The 22500-nt window shown below is 42.9% G+C and overlaps 1 protein-coding gene across 1 annotated transcript in view; it reads right to left on the reverse strand.

The window, feature by feature from the left end:
- LOC133541888 (neurabin-2-like) overlaps positions 1–22500 on the reverse strand; it is a 109078-nt gene that overhangs the window by 64054 nt on the left and 22524 nt on the right. The window contains exons 2-5 of the mRNA XM_061885611.1: positions 15355–15738; positions 15084–15292; positions 9311–9685; positions 2515–3213 (exon numbers count right to left, since the gene is read on the reverse strand). Of these exons, the coding sequence (XP_061741595.1) occupies positions 2515–3213; positions 9311–9685; positions 15084–15292; positions 15355–15661 (1590 nt within the window). The 5' untranslated portion in view covers positions 15662–15738. The remainder of the gene's footprint in view (positions 1–2514; positions 3214–9310; positions 9686–15083; positions 15293–15354; positions 15739–22500) is intronic.

Below are 22500 nucleotides of genomic sequence, written 5' to 3' on the forward strand. Positions count from 1 at the left end.
TATTTAAGTGTGTATCAAACTGGTAGCCCTTCACATTAATCAGTACCCAAGAAGTAGCTCTTGGTTTCAAAAAGGTTGGTGACCCCTGATGTATAGAGCTTTCCCTCATTTTCGACAGACTGCATTACAAAATGATTACCCCCTCCCTCTTCCTCTCGTGCAAGATCCGCCCAGAAATGGGGCCGTATAAATTCCATTCCTACTGTAGCTTATTGCATCAAATAACACGGAGTTAAGAGATGCATTTGCATGCCTTCATGCTTTTTTTCTGTCAAAACTTAAATATGTTAATTAATAAAGATGAAATAAAGTGGATGCACATTCTTTCCAGGCAATCGCAGGCCACAAAGAATAACGGGGTGGGCCAGAAGTGGCCCTCGGGCCTTGAGTTTGACACGTGTTATACACACACCATAAGCACAGCACGTCAAGTATATCTATAACTACTCTAAGTCGCGTCCATATACAGACAGCCCCACAGGAGCAACTTAGAGTGGGCGCGACTTAGCCTAGTTATACGTTTGTGCAGCACGTCTGACTACAGTAGCCGTAATCAAGCGGTGCGGCTTTGTAGCTTACCAAAGTCGTATTGATATATTTTGACAGATGTTTGAGCGCCGTGTGTAATGTTTTATATTCTCAATGAAACATCAAAGTTTCGGGCTGGCTTGCTAACCTGTATTTGCTAGTGTCATTTATTGAACAAGGGGCGTCAACCTGCAGTCCACATGTATCTCTTATGTGTGGCTGCCATCTACTAGTCGCACTTATCATTACACCACGTACCAAATAAAATTGATTTGAAGTCGGTAAGCACAACCAGAATTAATCCGTACATTAAGCGCATCGGGTTAAAAGGCGCTCCGTCGATTTTTGAGAAAACGAAAGGATTTCAAGTGCGACCTTCCATCTCCATCCATCCATCTTCCTCCGCTTATCCGAGGTCGGGTCGCGGGGGCAGCAGCCTAAGCAGAGAAGCCCAGACTTCCCTTTCCCCAGCCACTCCGTCCAGCTCTTCCCGGGGGATCCCGAGGCGTTCCCAGGCCAGCCGGGAGACATAGTCTTCCCAACTTGTCCGGGGTCTTCCCCGTGGCCTCCTACCAGTTGGACGTGCCCTAAACACCTTCCTATGGAGGCGTTCGGGTGGCATCCTGACCAGATGCCCAAGCCACATCATCTGGCTCCTCTCGATGTGGAGGAGCAGCGGCTTTACCTTGAGCTCCTCTCGGATGACAGAGCTTCTCACCCTATCTCTAAGGGAGGGCCCCGCCAACCGGCGGAGGAAACTCATTTCGGCCGCTTGTACCCGTGATCTTATCCTTTCGGTCATGACCCAAAGCTCATGGCTATAGGTGAGGATGGGAACGTTGATCGACCGGTAAATTGAGAGCTTTGCCTTCCGGCTCAGCTCCTTGTTCACCACAACGGATCGATACAGCGTCCGCATTACTGAAGACGCCGCACCTGTCGATCTCACGATCCACTCTTCCCCCACTCGTGAACAAGACTCCTAGGTACTTGAACTCCTCCCCTTCGGGCAGGGTCTCCTCCCCAGCCCGGAGATGGCACTCCACCTCAACGATGGACTCGGCCTTTGAGGTGCTGATTCTCATTCCGGTCACTTCACACTCTGCTGCGAACCGATCCAGTGAGAGCTGAAGATCCCGGCCAGATGAAACCATCAGGACCACATCGTCTGCAAAAAGCAGAGACCTAATCCCACGGCCACCAAACCGGAACCCCTCAACGCCTTGACTGCGCCTAGAAAGTCTGTCCATTAAAAGTTATAAACAGAATCGGTGACAAAGGACAGCCTTGGCGGAGTCCAACCCTCACTGGAAATGTGTTCGACTTACTGCCGGCAATGCGGACCAAGCTCTGACACTAATCATACAGGGAGCGGACCGCCACAATAAGACAGTCCGAAACCCCATTCTCTCTGAGCACTCCCCACAGGACTTCCCGAGGGACACGGTCAAATGCCTTCTCCAAGTCCACAAAGCACACGTAGACTGGTTGGGCAAACTCCCATGCACCCTCAAGAACCCTGCCGAGGGTATTTAAGTGCGCCTTCAGTATGTTAATTATTTGAAAGCCCAGCTTGGGCCAAGAGTTGGACATTAGCATTAGCTATAAACTCTGCACAACACATCAGTTACAATGTTTTGAACTATGTTGAATTGTATGGTCCCTATTCAAATTATATTCTACAGTCTTGTGCCCTGTGATTGGTTGACAACCAGTCCAGAGTGTACCCCGCCTCTCGCAAAAAGTCAGCTAAGATGAGCCGTACAGAAAATGGATGATCAAGTGTTACATTTCCACACAACTCGTCAAATAACCTTCGCTTTAAACAACCAGGCTGTCTCAATGTCCGCACTTCCTCAAGTGCGCTCACTTAAGCACTGCTAAGTATTAGAAATGAACCACAGTCACAGTGATTGATTACCGCCGACTAATCCGTAATTGACTGTGACCACGTAGCTAAGTAATGAATGGATCCCAGAGACTCACCTTGATTGGCTCAGTGCTGAAGCGGATCTTTCTATTGGCGGGTGCAGGCTCCTCCTCCTCCGGAAGGCCAGCAATTTCCGTGCAGCTGCTCTCCGGTTGATATGCTTCGTCATCCTCCTCGTCCTCGTCATCGTCCAGCTGGCTTCCCCCGGAGTCGTCCTCACCCAGGCCGCTGTACGCGCTGACATCCACCAGATCCCCCTCGGAGTAATCCTCCTTTCTGGAACCGTCCTCGTCGTTCTCCTCTTCCTCGCATCTTGTCTCAGAGTCGGCGGGTGTCACTTCAAACACCGGCGGCTCTTTCTGTCCGTTTTCAAGCGTGGCGTGCACCTCAGCTTGCACCAACCTGGCTCCGGCGTCAGAGTCCCCCCTACAGCAATCCTGTTCCACGGCGAGCGGCTTCTGGGCGGACGCGTCCACCGTACTCGAGCCCCTATCTTCAGTCGACCCGGACTGGGGCTCTGACGCTGGCTTAGCCTCGGAAAAGGAAGAAGATAAAGTGGCAGCCAGAGACGACGACAAGGAGCTGAAGGGCAGATCTCCTGAATGTCCACATCTCTCCTTCTCCTCGCTGACCGCCTCTCCTTCAATGCCTCTCTGTGGAAGTGGATCTATCACTTCAGTCTCTGCTCCCTGGCTGGTCACAGTTCCGGCTGTCACCACCTCGGAGTCCTCCTCGCTTGGAAGAGGCGCTTTTATCTGGGAAAGAGTGAGATAAATGTCATCATCGTTGCTTCACACGAACTTCACGGTAATCACCACAAACAACCAAGGCATCATGTCACTAAAAAGTTGTAAACTTGTGTTCTTGATGATCTGCATCCATTTTCTAACGTGTCATCAAAGAGTAAAAATGCATTTCTTTCAATATGCATCAAAACAAAAATGGTAATATTAAAAAAAATGGATAGATGTTGCTCGTCCAACTCATACTGATTGGTATACACAAGCTGTGGAGATGATATCAGCAGAAAAAACTGCATTTAGTTTAGATCAGGGGTCCCCAAACTACGGCCCGCTAGCATCCAAAATCTGGCGGGTAGTCCCAAGAAAATTTTTTTAAAAATTATATATTTTTTTCATTATCATTTTTGTCCTCTGTCCTTTCTAGCCCATCCATTAATCCATTTTCTACCGCTTGTTACTCTGGGGGTCTCCTGGCCGTTCAGGCATATCATATTGTCTAAAAATGCATTTTCCCATCGATAACGTGACGTCATCTCGCTCGCACCGCACTGTCGGTTGGGCGAGCACGCCGCAAGTATGCGCTTTTTCAGTCAATTAGTGCAAAATGGAAAAATATGAAAAAATCGTTGGGGAATTGTAAAATAAACCCTAAGTGTCCAGTTTTTAAACATCGTGTCCAGTTTTTAAACATCGGTGGACATATGACTTTTTCTTTGTCCAGACTAAGGAAAAGGCAGTTTGTCTAATTGGGAATGAGACAGAGTATGAATATATATATATATATATATATATATATATGTGTGTGTAGTAATCCCGGGTTCAATCCCGGGCTTGGGATCTTTCTGTGTGGAGTTTGCGTGGGTTCCCTGCGGGAACTCGGGCTTCCTCCTACTTCCAAAGACAAGCACCTGGGGATAGGTTGAATGGCGACACTAAATTGGCCCTAGTGTGTGAATGTGAGTGTGAATGTTGTCTGTCTATCTGTGTTGGCCCTGTGATGAGGTGGCGACTTGTCCTGGATTTACCCCACCTTCCGCCCGAATGCAACTGAGAAAGGCTCCAGAACCCCATCCCCCGACCCCAAAAAAGAGACAAGCGGTAGAAAATGGATTTTTTTTACCGCCCCCTGGGGCAAAAAGTTTGGGGACCCCTGGTCTAGATAATTATGAGTCATATGTGCAGTCCTTTGAGACATTTGTGATTTGGGGCTATATAAATAAACATTGATTGATTGATTGATATATTAGAATATGGGATCCATTATTCAAATTTGTTTTAACCATTAAATTAACCTAAAATCTGACTTATTTTATTTTTGTGGAAAATATTGTACACAATTTGATGTCAAGCTTATAAGATGCGATGAAAGTGTTAGCATTGCTAATTTTTTTTACGTTTTTATTTATTTTTTTATAAACGGCTGTGATGATAACGTAAATAAAGGATTTCTAATCACTGCTATGTTGAAATGATTATCAATATTGATTCTGTTGTTGATATTATTCATTTTTCTTTGACTACTTTTGGATTGTTTTGTGTTATGTTTGTGTGTCTTCTCCATTTCTCTGTTGATTGCTATTCTGAATGTTGCTTGGTTGGGGGTTTGGTTTTGGAATTGGAATTATACTATTATTGTATTATAGTGTATTAGTTTGTTGGACTGATTATTAATAATTAGGGCTGGGCAACGATTAAAAATTTTAATCAAAGTTAATCGCACTATTTCTCCGATTAATCGCAATTAACTGCATTGTATACGCAAAGCCCAATAATGAATTCAAAAGTAGTGTGTAGTGCACCTTTATTGGAATATTCTCCCACATGAACAAAAGCGTCAAAACATGTGTTGTGCAAACACAATTTAAATCAGTCCTTGTTAAACATCCATCCATTTTCTACCGCTTATTCCCTTTTGGGGTTGCGGGGGGTACTGGCGCCTATCTCAGCTACAATCGGGCGGAAGGCGGGGTACACCCTGGACAAGTCGCTACATCATCGCAGGGCCAACACAGATAGACAGACAACATTCACACTCACATTCACACACTAGGGCCAATTTAGTGTTGCCAATCAACCTTTCCCCAGGTGCATGTCTTTGGAAGTGGGAGGAAGCCGGAGTACCCGGAGGGAACACACGCATTCACGGGGAGAACATGCAAACTCCACACAGAAAGATCCCGAGCCTGGATTTGAACCCAGGACTGCAGGAACTTCGTATTGTGAGGCAGACGCACTAACTCCTCTGCCACCTTGTTAAACAGTAGCAGTTAAATAGCATATTTTATGAAAATCAACTCAATAAATGTAAATACAAACATTTAAGCTTATTGCCACTGCCAGAGTATTTAAGTTATCCTGTTTGTTATGGAAAATAAATATAATCTACATACAAATCTCTGAGCCACAATCATAACATCTGAACAGGCAATTTCTGAGGTAACAGCAGAAACATTTTTTTTATCAGGGATCTTATGTTTAAAAAACCTATATTATAGGTAGTGGGCTGTTTTATGGAATTTTTGATCAAATTATCCGTAGTAGCAATATTAATAATGTGGTGTTTATTCTGCGTAGTGCACTTAAAACAATCAAGACCATATCTAGGAATTGATATGATGGGAATTTTCCGATTGTTTGCTTGGTGCTTTGATAAACTGAACGCATCATATACATGGTACTATATTGTGATGTTATGAGCCAGGGAAAAAAAGAACTACCCTACCCAGCATGCAACAGGAGTGACGAGCATGCGCAGTAGCCTGGTATAGGTTGTGTGTCGCCATGAAGGCATCTTGTATGTTGTGATATGCACGCTCTGAAAGTAAACGTTAAGAACTCAAGCAACACGCCTCGTCTGCATTATTCATAAATAGACAGACAACACACATACTCCGCTGCGTCACAGGCCGCTGGTTGTAGCCGGCAAAGTATTCCCATGCTAGCTAGCCGGTCTAGCAAGCACGCGTCATTCAGTCCAAAACGGCCCGATCTATCCACATTCAAAATTGTCTGGCGGTCGTAAGTGATCCCGGAGTGACCACGCTGTAAGCCAGCCATGGAATTTGCAGAATTGTCCGGTATTTTTGCCAAATGTTCCATCTTTACCAAGAGCCCCTCGACGCCGAAGCCCGTCCGGGCGTCGCCATCTTGCTAAGAAAAAGCGTTAACAAAATAAAAGCATGTAAACAACATACGCAAATGTGCGATAAAATAATTGTCGGCGTTAATAGATTGATGAGTTAACTCGTAATTAACGCATTAATTTGCCCACCCCTATTAATAATAATTAAAAACATTTTAAAAAAATAAATACAATTTTAAAAAAGTTGTAGTTGAGCTAGTTATTAGGGCTGTGATTCTTTGGGCACCACACGATTCGATTGGATTATTGGGGGTGTTGTATCGATACAATTCAAAGCAATTTTCGATTCAAAATCCATACTTTTTAATACCATTGGGTGCCAGTTTTGTGATCAACTACATAAAAAAAATAGACAACCAGCTCTAAAAAAAAAGTTCTATATTACTTAAAACAAAACTGTTTTTCCTTAATAAAACTTTACCCGAACAGTTAATAAAGTCAAATAAAGTAAATCTGTACGACAGGTATAGGCATGCACATCAACAACATGATTTGCCTAAATGGCTGGACTGGACAAATTAAAAAATAAATGAATAAAAAAATGGATTTTTAATTTTTTTTTTAATCGATTAAGAATTGTTACAATTAAAAATCGCAGTTCATTTGAAAATCAATTTGTTTTGACACCCCTATTAGGTATGTTCTAATATGCCAACGATCAACAATTGCACAAATTGACTGTTACACAGTTAAGTGCAGCCCTAGTGGCTCCCGCACGTGGTCTTCCTCCCTCCCTCGCTCGCCCGCCTGCTCGCTCTCTCCGTCACTGAAAATGTCCATAACACAACCAGCCGAGTCCCACGGGGAGGGAGGGATAAATGTCGGCAAAAGTCCCGCAAATATTCAAAATACCTACCCAGGTTCCAGTCCCACAAGTCCCGCCGCCGGACGCCCAAGTCCCGAGATGCCCAAAATGTCCAAAAGGCACCCAACCAAGTCCCACGGGAACGCTGCGTGTGTCTCTATCTCGCTCCCTCCCCCGGCTGTAAACAGTCTGGGCTGGGGACACAAGCGGTCCCGTAGCATCCAAAGCACTCCACCGAAGGACCGAGCAACAATACAAAACTGTGGTGCACTGGACCCCAGCGCTGATACTCCGACAGAGTCACAGAGCGAATCGAACGTGTAACACGTTAGTCGTTATGTTAGCACATTTGGGGCTAATTGTGCTACCGTAACTGTAAACTCCACCGCGAGCCCAAGACCCACACCCCATCCCCCATTAGTGGAAAAGCAGCAAATGAGTGAAAGCGACAGAAATGTTGCGATGGAGACTGATTTATTTACTTAATTCTCATTTTGTACATTTATATTTTGATTTGATTTTGTGTGAAAAATAAAAACAATGACATTTAAAAATATATTTTTTTAAGAACTCTTTTCTTGCGACTCCCCCTGCCCCCCAGACTCTGCATCCAGTAGTCCCCAGGTAAATTAAGTTTGAGACCCCTGATTTAAATAGTGCAGTCTGCACCAGTTCTATATTGCAAATGCAGGCTTTAATAGATCACACGCAACACAGCCACTAATAGTACCAGCAATTTTATAGTTTCCACACGCTGTGTATGTACAGCGCGTAGTATTTGGATATTAGTAGCCATTTCTCTCTGGCACTCACCGAGGGGTAGACGCTCCCCTTTCCTCTCCCTTATCTCTCCTGCTTGCTTCTTTGTTTTGTCTTGTCTTTAACTTTCTTGTTGCCTCTTTTTGCACTGCTCTCCAAATCTAAAAAATTGGAACTATTTAACTGGCCTCAACAAAATTGACAAGATTTTGGGTTTGGGGGAACCTGCTGTCGTGACGAAGCGGTTGTTGCTGGACACACGACGGACTCTTGGGAGAAGAAGGAGGGCCGCGTGCCTAGCGACCCTTTATTGTCGACGACGTGAAGATATCCACCTATTCGGAATTATGACAACAGGACATCTGCTGATTGGAGTAAGCGTTGCTGTGGTTTGTCGACAAATTGGAAGTTGTTGGCAGTCTTCAAAGTACCCCAAAGCTGCCACAAATGATTGGAGGATGCGGGAAGAACTGTGGATTACATCGGACTGTCTACCCCGCAGTTTTTGAGGACCAGTCATAGACAATTTTAGAGTGAAAAGCAAATTTTATTTTCACTCGCATACAAATCTTTTTAACTTGGATTGTTTACCTGGCTTCGAGACTCTCCCGAAGATCACTGCAAGCGAAGACACAACACACTCCTTTTGTTTGTCTCTCATGGACACACACATGTTGTTGTGAACTTTGGACTAGCGACGGCAAATACATCAAGGCCACAGAACAGAGACACACTATGGGCTTATACACACACAGACACACACATCCACAAAAAAATATACGCCACACATACACCCCCCCGTCCCCCAATCCAACAACCTCGACGCAAATCCCATAGGGGTGATGAATGGATGGTCAGCGCCTGAGAGTTGCGGCCTACCACCATGACCTTGAACTACCTTCCCTCTGTAGCTAGATATCTCGAGATGTATGTTGTAATATGTATATGTGCTTTGCTATGGAGATTTTTTCTCACTCCGAACTGGGCCCCCTTATGAGCCCAGTCTGGATTGTATTTTTTTACTCATCCTTCCCCAGCGTTTACCTTTTTCCCATCTTTTACGGGGCGCCTTATGGCGACCCATCAGTATTCTTCTTCTGTAACCCTGTATACTGTTTGTTTGTCTAATCTTGAACAGGTTTGTGCTGAAAACAAAGTTTTGTTGTACTTGTTGCAATGACAATAAAGACCTACCTACCTACCTACCTAAAAAAATTAGACCCTTTGTATTCAGACTCCTATATTTTACTCTACAGTAAAATAGAAGCACGCAATGCTTTGTTTAAAGTGATTTAATTTAATCAATTTTGAATTTTTGTATTGTGGTGTAGCAGAGGAAGCACTGCAGCACACTGAGGTTACCTCCTTGGTAAAAAAAATGTGGTACAAGTAAATTTTTTTACCTGGCTCCTGGCGGTCCCTGCTTTGGCTGGAAGCTTTGGCTTTGGCGCTGGGGCAGGTCTTGACCGACGGTTGGGGAGGTAGAGATTGTTTTGCAGGTCAGCCTTCTCAAATACGGCACTGAGCTGGCTCACGGTGGGGCTGACGGCCTCACCAGGCCCGAGAGCAGCCGCAGTGGCAGGAACTGGAACAGGAACAGGAGCAGGAAGTGAAACAGGGGCGGGAGTTGGGACAGGGACGGGAATCGGGGGGTCGTCCAATCGGTCCAGAGCCTCCGTAGAACCATTAAAACGTGCTACAACGTCCAGGCGGCTGTCCTGGAAACCAGACGCGCGCTCCTTCTTCAGCAAAATCCTGTTGGTGGCAGCTTGTTTTTCCTGGAGGGGGGAAAAAAAACATCTCATGTCAGGCTTATTTAAATCTGAGCTCTTCAAAGTGTCGCTCGGGGGCAAATTGTGGCCCATTACTTATTTTTTTATTTTCATAATTCTAAAAATGACAACCATTAGAACATTGTGAGTGAGTATTTAGGCCACACAGAAAAAAATGGCACTGAAAAGCCAAACATGCCTGCTACCTATGCATCTTATAGCAATGTTTTTCAACCACTGTGCCGTGGCACACTAGTGTGCCGTGAGATATTGTCTGATGTGCAGTGGAAATGTATGAAACTTCACCTAATTGGTCCAGAAAATATGTTTTGCAAATCAATAATTCCATCCATCCATCCATCTTCTTCCGCTTATCCGAGGTCGGGTCGCAATGGCAGCAGCCTAAGCAGGGAAGCCCAGACTTCCCGCTCCCCAGCCACTTCGTCCAGCTCTTCCCGGAAGATCCCGAGGCGTTCCCAAGCCAGCCGGGAGACCTAGTCTTCCCAACGTGTCCTGGGTCTTCCCCGTGGCCTCCTACCGGATGGACGTGCCCTAAACACCTCCCTAGGAAGGCGGTCGGGTGGCATCCTGACCAGATGCCCAAACCACCTCATCTGGCTCCTCTCCATGTGGAGGAGCAGCGGCTTTACCTTGAACTCCTCCCGGATGGGAGAGCTTCTCACCCTATCTCTAAGAGAGAGCCCCGCCACCCGGCGGAGGAAACTCAATTCGGCCGCTTGAACCCGTGATCTCGTCCTTTCGGTCATAACCCAAAGCTCAAGACCATAGGTGAGGAGGGTAACATAGATCGGCCGGTAAATTGAGAGCTTTGCCTTCCGGCTCAGCTCCTTGTTCACCACAACGAATCGATACAGCGTCCGCATTACTGAAGACGCCGCACCGATCCGCCTGTCGATATCGTGATCCACTCTTCCCTCACTCGTGAACAAGACTCTTAGGTACTTGAACTCCGCCACTTGGGGCAGTCTCCTCCCCAGCCCGGAGATGGCACTCCACCCTTTTCCGTGCAAGGACCATGATCAATAATTATAATCTGCAAATAACGTGCTGTTGCTTAGTGTCTGTGCTGTGCAGAACTCGGCAGGGTAACCACGTAATACTCCATCCATGTCAGTAGGTAGCAGCAGATAGTTAATTGCTTTGTAAAAGTCAGGTTGTACGAGGATGGTTTGTTGTGATCCCAATATGCAGACCACAGCGGGAGATAGCGGGAAGGTAAAAAATTATGTAACACTTGAACCAAAAATTAACAAAAGGGAAAGTGAAAGGAAAAGGCAATGGCTATGCAAAACGAAAGTAAAACTGACCTGGCTACAAAGTAAACAGTAACAAAATGCTGGACGACAGCAAAAACTTACGGTGTCCACAAAGTACATCCATACATGACATGACAATCAACAATGTCCACAGGATAGCAACAACTTAAATAGTCTTGCTTGATAACATAAAGCAGGTGCAGGGAATAGCACTCAAATGAAGACATGAAACTGCTACAGGAAAACACCAACAAAACAAGAAGGGCCATCAAAATAACAGAGCAAGACAAGAACTAAAACACTTCAGACAGGAAAACACAAACAAATTCGAAATAAGGCACGATGACCTGGTGGAGTTTCATATTTTTTAACGTTTTCTGCTGGTGATGTCCCTTGCCTCAAAAAAGGTTGAAAAACACTGTCTTATAGCATATGTTCTTTAAAGAATTGTATGTAAGGTAGTGTCAAGGACCCCTAAATACGTACATTTTAGCAAGAATGCACACACTTGAAGAATGTTTGTAACCTTTATCACAATGAGGGATGTTTTTTTGTTTATTGTTAATAGTTTAGTACAGGGGCGTCCAAATTAAGGCCCGAAAACCAAATGCGGTCTTAAGTGTTGCCCGCGGTACGTCATAAGTTTAATAGGAATCTTGCCTATGGGGTGTTTCCAAAGTAATTATAAATCCCTGATAACCTGATTGCTACAATTTTGCCTGCATCTTGGGGACAACAAATCACTGAATTATGATTTGAAGTGAATACTGCACCCAAACAGACGACGCACAATCCAAATTTGGGTGTGTGCAAGACCTCGGAATTCTACTTTATAAAGAGAAGACTGTTGCCTTTTCAGAGGTAAGTCACCTGGACTTGTCACTTTGTCTGGTGTCTACTGGACGAATTTGTTTTAAACTAAATACATTTGAAGTCTAGAATACACCATACAATAATGTGGGAAGTATTAAGTCTTTTCAGTTATTGATCTATGAAAAGATCAATAATACAAAAATACTGTACATTGTTCGTAACTCGCACCTAGCTTAACTTATGCCACATGTGCAACAGAATAAAACAGGCCTTGATTCAAACTTACCAGTGTCAAAATGCCTTGAACACACCAACATGTACCAGTTGATGGCATTAAAAGTCATGTTTGATCGTCTCACAGCTATTTACAGTCACATTATTAGCTCACTAACCCGACTTCTATGCGGCAAATGAGACACATCTCACTAAATCCTTTTTTTTCTCTGAAGCAATCATGAGAACCATTGCGGCAGTTAACTATTGTCGCACATTCACGGCACATTTGGAAATTGGTAAAGAAAAGAACACACCTTTGAAGTTTCGAGTCCTGCCTTCAACCCAATGGTAAAGTTAAAGTACCAATGATTTTTACACACACTAGGTGTGGCAAAATTTTTATCACCCCCTTGGAGGTGAGGGGAGCACCGAGCAGCAGCGGTGGCCGCGCCCGGGAATCATTTTTGGTGATTTAATCCCCAATTCCAACCCTTGATGCTGAGTCCCAAGCAGGGAGGTAATGGGTCCCATTTTTATAGTCTTTGGTATGACTTGGCCGGGGTTTGAACTCACAACCTACCGATCTCAGGTAAAGATGCCGTTCTGATACAGTAAGACCCATGATACATCACGCTTCCATGTCACACTTATCAGCCCTAAACAAAGCAGCATATACTTTTAACTAGGGTTGTACGGTATACTGGTACTAGTATAGTATTGTGGTATTAATGAATCAAAAACGGTACTATACTCTGTTTGAAAAGTACCGGTTGGTTCCCGGGCATGTTCGGCAGCACGCACACAAGCAGACACAGTGTGTAGACAGAAATGGGAGAATGGATGCATTTTGACCAAAAGACTGACAATAAAGGTGAAGTTATAACACTGAAAAGCCCTCAGGAAGAGGTGCTTGAAGACATGGCTAGCTCGCTAACAGTAAACATCCATCCGCAGTCTGCAGTGTTTAAGCTATTTCTAAATCACTAATCCTTGTCTCCATGACGACAAATAAAGTATGTTTCTTACAAGTATCATCCCTGCAGGAAGAGGAATAGCTAAACATGCTTCAGTACACACCGTAGCTCACCGGCGTCACCACTAACATAAGCTAGTGCGCCTGAATGTAAACAAATGCCATGGGTGGATGTACACTTAACATCCACTGTAATGATATCAAGTATAGCGTATCTAGTCTACTACTACGATTACATCAATATTTTTTATCATCACAAAATCTTTTTTCCTTTTTTAAAAATTCATATTATGGTTATAAAAACCGGAAATATGTCCCTGGACACATGAGGACTTTGAAGAGGACCAATGTATGATCCTGTAACAACTTGGTATCGGATCGATACCTAAATTTGTGGTATTATCCAAAACTAATGTAAAGCATCCAAACAACAGAATAATACGTGATTATTACATTTTAACAGAAGTGTAGATAGAACATGTTGAAATGGCAAATAAGCAGATATTAACAGTAAATGAAGATGTGGATTAATAATCCATTTTTACAGCTTTCCCCTCACAATTTTGACAAAATAATAGAACGATAAATGAGAATATGTTACTGCATACGTCAGCAGACAAATTAGGAGCCTTTGTTTGCTTACTTACTACTAAAATACAAGTTGTCTACTATGTTCACTATTTTATTTAAGGACACAATTGTTCGTTGATTGCAATAATAAACATACCGTATTTCCTTGAATTGCTGGAGGGCATATAGTATGCGCCTACCTTGAATTACCGCCTGGTCAAACTCGTGAAGTCACGAGTGACACTTCCCCTGTCATCATTTTCAAAATGGACTAGGCTGGTTTCAATACCGGTAATTTGAAATTGTATAAAGGAAAGAAGATTAAGAGCTATTCAGTAGGATTTAAAGTCCAAGCTTACATCACACTCAAATTTTTACTGTATACTTTTGGTAAGTGCCGGAGTGAGAAGAGGTTTTAAAATAATTAGCGCATGCATACTTTTACCGCATGCCTTTGGTAAGCGCAGGAGTGAGGTTTTAAATTAATTAGCGCCCCGGCGGCAATTCAAGGAAATACGGTATGTTTTATGTACCGTACAATTTTTTGTTAAAATTAAGCCAATTATGTCATTTTTTGTGGTCCCCTTTATTTACAAAAGTATTGAAAGGTATCGAAAAACATTTTGGGCAAAATATTGGTATCGGGACAACCCTAGTTCTAACTTATATCTTTCACTATACTCTCTATGGCAGTCGTCCCCAACCTTTTTGTAGCTGCGGACCGGTCAACTCTTGATAATTTGTCACGCGGCCTGGCGGGACAATATTTTTTTTTGTCATGTAAAAGGGAGGTTTTTGGGGTTGGTGCACTAATTGTAAGTGTATCTTGTGTTTTTTATGTTGATTTAATTAAAAAAAATAAAAATAAAATAAAAAATTTAAAAATAATTTAGAAAAAAATTTTTGCGGCCTGGGCCGCCGCTTGGTGGTTGGGGACTACTGCCCTATGGAAAAGGTAAAAACCCCAAAATGAATGGCGGAGAGAAGACGCAGTCAAAGTGTATACGACCGTGATGTAATCTATGCACAGTTATGACCAAAACAAGCACCATGACATGTTATGTAGACCACATGGAAGTGTTTTAAATGTAGAACCAATCATATTCCATCCATCCATCCATTTTCTACCGCTTAATCCCTTCGGGGTTGCATGAGGCTCTGGAGTCTATCCCAGCTACAATTGAGCGGAAGGCGGGGTACACCCTTAACAAGTCGCCACCTCATCACAGGGCCAACACAGATAGACAGACAACATTCACACTCACATTCACACACTCGGGCCAATTTTAGTGTTGCCAATCAACCTATCCCCAGGTGCATGTCTTTGGAAGTGGGAGGAAGCCGGACTACCCATGCAGTAACGGGTAGAACATGCAAACTCCACACAGAAAGATCCCGAGCCTGGGATTGAACCCAGGACTACTCAGGACCTTCGTATTGTGTGGCAGACGCACTAACCCCTCTTCCACCGTGCTGCCCACCAATCATATTGACCCCTTTAACACAAGTCTGAATAGTTGGATAGGACGCCTTTAAAAACAATGGCATGTCTGACCTGTAACGTCCGTTGTTCGAACATCCTCCTCGTTTCCTGGAGTTTGGACAAGCCCGACGAGGAGCTCCCGCCTTCTCCATCTCCTTTGGTGTCAAAGCGGTTCACCCTCTCCGAAACAGAGCCTCCCAGTTTGAGCAAGGCGCTGTGGTCAACATTCTCGTTGAGGCTGGAGGCTCTCGGCAAAGACAGTTTGACGGCCTGCTCTTTCCCTGCCAATGAAACGACGGTTAACTACCAAGCGCGCGCGCGCATGGATGAAGGTGTTCTTTACCTATCATTTTGTCTCCTTCTTCGTCATCGCCTGGAGACTGCATCTGCATGAACATGTTTTTGATGCGGTGAACGTTGGAGCCGTATTTACGGCCTCTCCCGGTCGGCCGGGGGAGGGGCGCCGGCTTGGAGGCGGGGTCATAGCCTCCATTGAGGTGATCGGTGGCTTTCTTCAGCGCCGCCAGCCCCGCCTCGTACGCGTTGCGGTGCGGCGAGGCGCTGCGCAGGCTGGAGCTCCCGCTTCCCCCGCTGTTGCCACTGGAGGAGCCCTTGTCCCCCGCGGTCGACGACGGTTCTGTCTTCATCATGTTTGATCATTCAAATGCCAGCAGGTGAACAGCAGGTCAATGCAGACGAGGGTAGCAGCATGTCTGGAGAACATGGGCTGTGAGACAAGAACGGAGAAAAAAAAGAATCAATGAACAACTTTGTCACAAAACGCAAATGTGGATGGTTTTCGAAGGCAGGCTCGCTACTTTTCGTGGGTATTCTTCCAGGTATGTTCCCATTCAACCAAGGATGCCTTAAATAATCCCAAAGCTAAACACGAACAACTCTTTAAAAATGTTCTTAATTATAACGAGCAACAAATATTAAAATACAATTTGGTGACAAATACACTGATGACGTCATGAAATGTATGAACTTTTTTTTTCAATCCTCTATGACAAAATCATGCATTTTGATGACAAATTGATTGATGATGTCATATTAAACAGGTTTCAAATGATTCACAATGGGTGGAGAGCAACAATGTTAGGATTTCAACCACAGCTGTCAAATGGTCATTTTTTTTAATAAGATGAATCACATTTTGGAATTTGGATTAACCATGATTGATCACAGGTGATTACTCGCTGGCATAATTGATATTAGCTTAAGAAAAGACCCACATATTTTTAAACAAATGCAATTTCATCGTCGGAATGTCGTCCAGAAAGGTCTTTAAACGTTTTTACGTGAATGCATGTAATTTATTTTACTTGGTGACAGTTTTGTCTAAAGTTCTTTGAGGCTGTATTTTGGAGTGACATTTTAAAAGCGAGCACACCAGTCAGAGCCTTCTCACTCATTTATGCAATGACATGATCGACAACCGTATAGCGGTTAACGTACAAAACCCAAAACCAGTGAATTTGGCACGTTGTGTAATTTGTCAATAAAAACAGAATACAATGATTTGCAAATCCTTTTCAACTTATATTCAATTGAATAGACTGCTAAGACAAGATATTTCATTTTCGAACTGAGAAACTTAATTTTTTTTTTGCAAATAATCAGAACTTGGAATTTAATGGTAGCAACACATTGCAAAAAAGTTGACATAGCGGAATTTTTACCACTGTGTTAAATGGCCTTTCCTTTAAACAACACTCAGTAAACGTTTGGGAACTGAGGAGACCAATTTTTGAAGCTTTTCAGGTGGAATTCTTTCCCATTCTTGCTTGATGTACAGCTTAAGTTGTTCAACAGTGCGGGGTCTCTGTTGTGGTATTTTAGGCTTCATATTGTGCCACACATTTTTAATGGGGGAAAAGGTCTGGACTACAGGCAGGTCAGTCTAGTACCTACACTCTTTTACTATGAAGCCACACTGTAGTAACACGTGGCTTGTGCCCATGTGGTGATATCCTTTACACAATGATGTTAGTTTTTTATGCAGTACCGACTGAAGGGACGAAGGTCACGGGCATTCAATGTAGGTTTTCAGCTTTGCCGCTTACGTGCAGCGATTTCTCCAGATTGTCTGAACATTTTGATGATGTCACGGACCGTAGATGGTGAAGTCCCTAAATTCCTAGCAATAGCTGGTTGAGAAATGTTTTTCTTAAACTGTTGGACAATTTGCTCACGCATTTGTTCACAAAGTGGTGACCCTCGCCCCATCCTTGTTTGTGAATGACTGAGCATTTCATAGAAGCTACTTTTATACCCAATCATGGCACCCACCTGTTCCCAATTAGCCTGTTCACCTGTTGGCTGTTCCAAATAAGTATTTGATGAGCATTTCTCAACTTTCTCAGTCTTTTTTGCCACTTGTGCCAGCTTTTTTGAAACATGTTGCAGGTATCAAATCTCAAATGAGCTAATAATTGCAAAAAATAACGTTCTCCAGTTTGAATGTTAAGTATCTTGTCTTTGCAGTCTATTCAATTGAATATAAGTTGAAAAGTTTGCAAATCATCGTATTCTGTTTTTATTTACGATTTACACAACGTGCCAACTTCACTCGTTTTGGGTTTTGTAAAAGAGCGTGTACAGGCATAATAAGCTACGTGATTAATCTAAATATGCTTGTGGGTAATCACATGAGTTAACTCGTTAACTTTAACATGAGAGAAAAATAACTGAAGGATGTTGATAATGGCAAAACATTTTGCATAAGTACTGGTAAAGTAATCAGATTGACAGTTTATATCCTGAGATGATGCTGTTATAAACTGCATTATTGACAAATTAATTTAAAGCAGAGACCACGAGGAAAAATGGAAGCAGAAATTGACAACGCTTGTGGTCAAACACAATAAGAATCACATGAAATATCTCGAGGTGGAGGAAATAATCAATTTTTAGGTGCATTGCAATTCCGACATTCAAGCACACGTGTGAAGTAAAAAAACATTACAGGTGACTACCTCTTGAAGCTCATTGAGAGAATGCTAAATGTGCGCAAAGCAGTAATCAAAGCAAAGGGTGGCTATTTTGAAGAAACTAGAATATAAAACATGTTTTCAGTTATTTCCCCTTTTTTTTGTTGAATACATAACTCCACATCTGTTCATTTATAGTTTTGATGCCTTCAGTGACAATCTACAATGTAAATAGTCATGAAAATAAAGAAAACCCATTGAATGAGAAGGTGTGTTCAAACTTATGGTCTGTACTGTACATAAATTAAAGATGCATCAATAATATAATAATCGTAATCAAATCGTGAGGCGTCCAAAGATTCCCACCATTGGAAATATACCAGCTGAGTGGTCCTGGTGTTGTCCTTCAAACTCCTTAAACACCAACATGCTGTGATTTTTGTAACATTATGGTGTTTCACTATTTTTGCCAACTTGCCTGATGACAAAATCTTGAATACAGAACAGTTGTGATAGCTGCAGAGTAGCTACTTATCTCTGACAATCTCATTTCCAGCCTGTTTGCTATCCGGGCTTGACTTTTTGAAAATTAAAGGGTAACCCCTTTTATGTCGATGCCCATCAGACTAACTGACTGACACGAACATAAGCAGTCATCGACGTGATAAAAATTTAAACGGAAACTAGCCATGATATTAAAGGGTTTCTGTACTTATGTCAGTTTGATATTGTCTTCCATTTGTGCGTACTTTTATTCACATTGTTTTGTACTCTTATCTCAGTGCGGCTATTTAGCTTTCGTAGATGTGCTAATCTTTTTTCCAGTGGCTAACAAATGGTAAATGGGTTATACTTGTATAACACTTTTCTACCTTTTTTTAAGGAACCCAAAGTGCTTTGACACGATTTCCACAGTCACCCATTCACATACTGATAGCGGCAAGTTAAAAAAAATATGATAATAATTGGTTAATGTCGAAAGTGGTCAGCTTTGTGTTAATATTGGTAGCTGGTTAGCTTGCGTAACAAACAACCTGATTTAGAGCACAACAATAGCATACCAGTGTTCCTCCTACCATTATAATAGGGGATTTTGAGTGGGTTATTTTGGAGTCTTGTCAATTTGAGTTATTTTAGAAGGGGGACGGTTAAAATTGTATTATTCTTGTAGCCAGATTGCCAGGTACGGAAATAAACACAGCTCTGGCTATAAGAATTTTATGATTGATTGAGACTTTTATTAGTACATTGCACAGTACAAGACATATTCTGTACAATTGACCACTAAATGGTAACACCTGAATAAGCTTTTCAACTTGTTTAACTTGTCCACGTTAATAATAATAACATCCATCCATCCATCCATTTTCTATCGCTTATTCCCTTTTGGGGTCGCGGGGAGACTGGTGCCTATCTCAGCTACAATCGGGCGGAAGGCGGCGTACACTCTGGACAAGTCGCCACCTCATTGCAGGGCCAACACAGATAGACAGACAACATTCACACTCACATTCACACACTAGGGCCAATTTAGTGTTGCCAATCAACCTATCCCCAGGTGCATGTCTTTGGAAGTGGGAGGAAGCCGGAGTACCCGGAGGGAACCCACACATTCACGGGGAGAACATGCAAACTCCACACAGAAAGATACCGAGCCTGGGATTGAACCCAGGACTACTCAGGACCTAATATTGTGAGACAGACGCACTACCCCCTGGCCCACCGTGCTGCACTTAATAATAACAGATTGCATTATTTTCTGAAGACCTAATAAACCTAAATAATTACAGTCCTTTTCGATCTCGGCATGCACATGTTTGTGTCTTTGTTTGTTAAACATGCCCACCACACTTCCCCTCTCCTCCCCCTACTCACCACCTTCCCAAAACCGTAATAATAGGACAGAAACACTAAAACGTTAAAACACAAGAAATATGTCAGTCGAACGATATTAGTGAGGTCAAGGTGTTGAATTTTACATGCAATATTCCCAGAATATAGCAAACTAGCATTGCTAAGCTACATTGCTAAGCCCCTTGGATTCGGTACCTCCACTTTGCAACTGGCTGCTTGACTTCCTCACAGACAGACCTCAGTCTGTGTGTGGGCGACAACACCTCCAGTGCCTGCTCCCTGAGCACCGGCTCCCCCCAGGCCTGGGTCCTGAGTCCGATGCTGTTCACATTAATGATCCATGACTGCTGCGCCAGGTCCACTACTAACCACATTGTGAAAAATGCGGACGACACAACAGTAGTGGGCCTCATCAGTGACAACAACGACATGGACTACAGGGAGGAGGTGAAACATCTGGTTGACTGGTGCAGAACCAACAACCTGGTCATGACCAAGGATCTCATCGTCAACTTCAGGAGGCACCAGTCCAGCCACACTCCACTCTTCATCAATGGCACAGCAGTGGAGATCGTAAGCAGCGCCAAGTTCCTGGGGGGTGCAGATAACTGACAATATGACCTGGTCCCTACACACCTGAGCTTTTGTAAAAAGAGCTCAGCACCGCATGCACTGCGTCGGATGAAAAGAGCACAGCTCCCTCCCCCCGTTCTACAGAGGCACTATAGAGAACCTACTGACCAACTGCATCTCTGTCTGGACTGGAGCCTGCAGTGCCTCATACTGGAAGTCTCTGCAGAGAGTGGTGAGGATGGCAGAAAAGATCTTTCTCCTATCCAGGAAATAGCAAAAAGCCGCTGCCTGACCAGGGCTCAGAAAATCTTCAGAGACTCCTCCCACCCCGACCAAGGACTGTTTTCACTGCTGGACTCTAGAAAGAGGTTCCGCAGCCTCCATAGCAGAACCTCCAGGTTCTATAACAGCTTCTTCCTTCAGGCCATAAGACTCTAGAACGCATCATAATACTCCCCACAATTCTCCCCCAAAATGGATTAACTTGCTGGAATATAAAGACGATATAACAAATCCATAAACGTGGATGCATATACAAAAGTGCAATATATTTATCTGTAGTCTATGTATTTATATTTGCACCTCATTGCTCTTTTATCCTGCACTACCACATAATACTCCCCACAATTCTCCCCCAAAATGGATTAACTTGCTGGAATATAAAGACGATTTAACAAATCTATAAACGTGGATGCATATGCAAAAGTGCAATATATTTATCTGTAGTCTATGTATTTATATTTGCACCTCATTGCTCTTTTATCCTGCACTACCACAAGCTAATGCAACGAAATGTCATTCTTATCTGTACTGTAAAGTTCAAATTTGAATGACAATAAAAGGAAGTCTACGTCTAAGTCTAAGTTGCAGCTATTGTACTCACAAACAAAACCAGGGAGCTTGAATTAGCAGTGCTGTCCTGTTCACATCCCCACACTTCACTCAAGAGGGTCGCTCTCTGCAACATCACTGCATACCCAACTGCACAACCTGAAGCTCCCTACTTAAGCCCTTGGCTCGCAATACCGTCTTATGTTTATTGGGCTGTAGTCAGCATCATTAAGGGCCTTTAAATAGGCTCCTCAAGGCGAAATTTTTATGGGTTTATCACGTCTTCACTTTTGTGTCCGATAACCCTCGGGGGTCTCTTGAGAAATGTAACATGACAGTCTTACTGTGTCCGAACTCAGCAGAAATGGCACACAGCAACAAATAGGATTTGCTTGTGTAGATCAGTGGTTCTCAACCTTTTTTCAGTGATGTACCCCCTGTGAACATTTTTTAAATTCAAGTATCCCCTGATCAGAGCAAAGCATCTTTAATTGAAAAAAAGAGAAAGAAGTAAAATACAGCACTTTGTCAACAGTTTCTGACTTATTAAATTGTATAACAGTGAAAAACATTGCTCTTTTGTAGTGTTTTTTTCTTGAACTATTTGGAAAAAAAAGATATAAAAATAACTAAAAACTGATTCAATTATAAATAAAGATTTCTACACATAGAAGTAATCATCAACTTAAAGTGCCCTCTTTGGGGATTGTAATAGAGATCCATCTGGATTCTTGAACTTAATTCTAAACATTCCCTCTCAAAAAAAGAAATCTTTAACATCAATATTTATGGAACATGTCCACAAATTACATTCATATTTTGTTGAAGTATTATTCAATCAATATATATTAATAAAGGATTTTTGAATTGTTGATTTTTGAAGAATATTTAAAAAAAAATCTCACGTACCCCTGGCATACCTTCAAGTACCCCCAGGGGTACGCGTAACCTCCTTTGAGAACCACTGGTGTAGATCAACAATCCCACCACACTCAAACGTTCAAAGACAGAAATACTTTTTCCCTTTGTCTACAGGAGGTCACGGCAGTGTGATCGTCTCACACAAAATAATGTAACATTTCACAGTCCAACATTTCAACTTCAACCATAAATTAACACCCTCCCCCCACCACATCCCACCTCCCCGGATTGTAAGTAATCAAATGTAACTATCTAAATGTATATACTTGTTATTATACTTTCTGATTTCTGTCCACTACTTGCTGTACATATCCTACGAAGACAGATCTACACTGTTTCAATGTCCATTTCTCACATGATATAATTTTTGATGACTG

Source organism: Nerophis ophidion, linkage group LG23 (assembly GCF_033978795.1).
Source record: "Nerophis ophidion isolate RoL-2023_Sa linkage group LG23, RoL_Noph_v1.0, whole genome shotgun sequence".
Classification (NCBI taxonomy): Eukaryota; Metazoa; Chordata; class Actinopteri; order Syngnathiformes; family Syngnathidae; genus Nerophis; species Nerophis ophidion.